At 37.6% G+C, this 2,650-nt stretch overlaps 1 protein-coding gene across 1 annotated transcript in view; it reads right to left on the reverse strand.

Annotated features, from left to right (window-relative positions):
* Nucleotides 1-241: 241 nt before the first annotated feature.
* The window catches only part of LOC110460303 (UTP--glucose-1-phosphate uridylyltransferase-like), a gene marked incomplete at its 3' end in the record, with an annotated part of 39,514 nt that continues 37,105 nt past the window's right edge, over nucleotides 242-2,650 (reverse strand). The window contains exon 3 of the mRNA XM_021513131.1: nucleotides 242-349. Coding sequence (XP_021368806.1) covers nucleotides 242-349 — 108 coding nt within the window. The remainder of the gene's footprint in view (nucleotides 350-2,650) is intronic.

Below are 2,650 nucleotides of genomic sequence, written 5' to 3' on the forward strand. Positions count from 1 at the left end.
ACCTACAGCCATCACAGACATAATTTATAGTGTATATCACCTACAACCATCAGACATACTTTTAGCTTCAGTAGTCTCATCTAGCTTACTGCGTAAACTGCGGCATGAAATTGTCACCTTGGAAACACAAAACATAACATTGCTGATGCTATTGTTTAGAAAAGGTTCCAGCTTGATTGCATTGCCATGTAAAATTCTGATGTACTTACAGCATCATCAGATAAAAGTCGAATATACTTACAGCATCATCAGGTAAAACTTTGATCCTTTCCCATGCGAACGATGGTCCAGTTTCCTGAAGGTAGCGGTTAAATAATTCCTCATAATCATCTAGCTCCCGACGCATCTCCTGTAAAACATAAGACATGCAGAGTCATTACAACACACATCTGTAACACCAAAAACAGCAGACTCAATATAACACACATCTGTAACACCAAAAACAGCAGACTCAATATAACACACATCTGTAAAACATAAGACATGCAGACTCATTACAACACACATCTGTAACACCAAAAACAGCAGACTCAATATAACACACATCTGTAACACCCAAAGACGAGCAGACTCAATATAACACACATCTGTAAAACATAAGACATGCAGACTCATTACAACACACATCTGTAACACCAAAAACAGCAGACTCAATATAACACACATCTGTAACACCCAAAGACGAGCAGACTCAATATAACACACATCTGTAAAACATAAGACATGCAGACTCATTACAACACACATCTGTAACACCAAAAACAGCAGACTCAATATAACACACATCTGTAACACCCAAAGACGAGCAGACTCAATATAACACACATCTGTAAAACATAAGACATGCAGACTCATTACAACACACATCTGTAACACCAAAAACAGCAGACTCAATATAACACACATCTGTAACACCCAAAGACGAGCAGACTCAATATAACACACATCTGTAAAACATAAGACATGCAGACTCATTACAACACACATCTGTAACACCAAAAACAGCAGACTCAATATAACACACATCTGTAACACCCAAAGACGAGCAGACTCAATATAACACACATCTGTAAAACATAAGACATGCAGACTCATTACAACACACATCTGTAACACCAAAAACAGCAGACTCAATATAACACACATCTGTAACACCCAAAGACGAGCAGACTCAATATAACACACATCTGTAAAACATAAGACATGCAGACTCATTACAACACACATCTGTAACACCAAAAACAGCAGACTCAATATAACACACATCTGTAACACCCAAAGACGAGCAGACTCAATATAACACACATCTGTAAAACATAAGACATGCAGACTCATTACAACACACATCTGTAACACCAAAAACAGCAGACTCAATATAACACACATCTGTAACACCCAAAGACGAGCAGACTCAATATAACACACATCTGTAAAACATAAGACATGCAGACTCATTACAACACACATCTGTAACACCAAAAACAGCAGACTCAATATAACACACATCTGTAACACCCAAAGACGAGCAGACTNACTCAATGTAACACACAACTGTAACACCAAAGACAAGTAGACTCAATGTAACACACATATGTAACACCAAAGACAAGCAGACTCAATGTAACACACATCTGTAACACCATAGACAAGCAGACTCAATATAACACACATCTGTAACACCAAAAACAGCAGACTCAATATAACACACATCTGTAACACCAAAGACAAGTAGACTCAATGTAACACACATCTGTAACACCAAAGACAAGCAGACTCAATAAGGCACACATCTGTAACACCCAAGACAAGCAGACTCAATATAACACACATCTGTTACACCAAAGACATGAAGACTCAATATAACACACATCTGTAACACCAAAGACATGCAGACACATTACAACACACATCTGTAACACAAAAGACAAGTAGACTCAATGTAACACACATCTGTAACACCAAAGACAAGCAGACTCAATATAACACACATCTGTAACACCAAAGACATGCAGATGCATTACAACACACAACTGTAACACTAAATACAAGTAGACTCAATATAACACCCATCTGTAACATCATAGACAAGCAGACTCAATATAACACACATCTGTAACACCATAGACAAGCAGACTCAATGTAACACACATCTGTAACACCAAAGACAAGTAGACTCAATGTAACACACATCTGTAACACCAAAGACATGCAGACTCAATAAAACACACATCTGTAACACCAAAGACATACAGACTCAATATATCACACATATGTAACACCAAAGACATGCAGATGCATTACAACACACAACTGTAACACCAAAAACAAGTAGACTCAATATAACACCCATCTGTAACACCATAGACAAGCACTCAATATAACACACATCTGTAACACCATAGACAAGCAGACTCAATATAACACACAACTTTAGCACCAAAGNCTCAATGTAACACACATCTGTAACACCATAGACAAGCAGACTCAATGTAACACACATCTGTAACACCAAAGACAAGTAGACTCAATGTAACACACATCTGTAACACCAAAGACATGCAGACTCAATATAACACACAACTGTAACACCAAAGACATGTAGGCACAATATAACACACATCTGTAACACCAAAAACAGCAGACTCAATAT

This window comes from Mizuhopecten yessoensis, unplaced genomic scaffold (genome assembly GCF_002113885.1).
Source record: "Mizuhopecten yessoensis strain PY_sf001 unplaced genomic scaffold, ASM211388v2 scaffold10355, whole genome shotgun sequence".
Taxonomy (NCBI): Eukaryota; Metazoa; Mollusca; class Bivalvia; order Pectinida; family Pectinidae; genus Mizuhopecten; species Mizuhopecten yessoensis.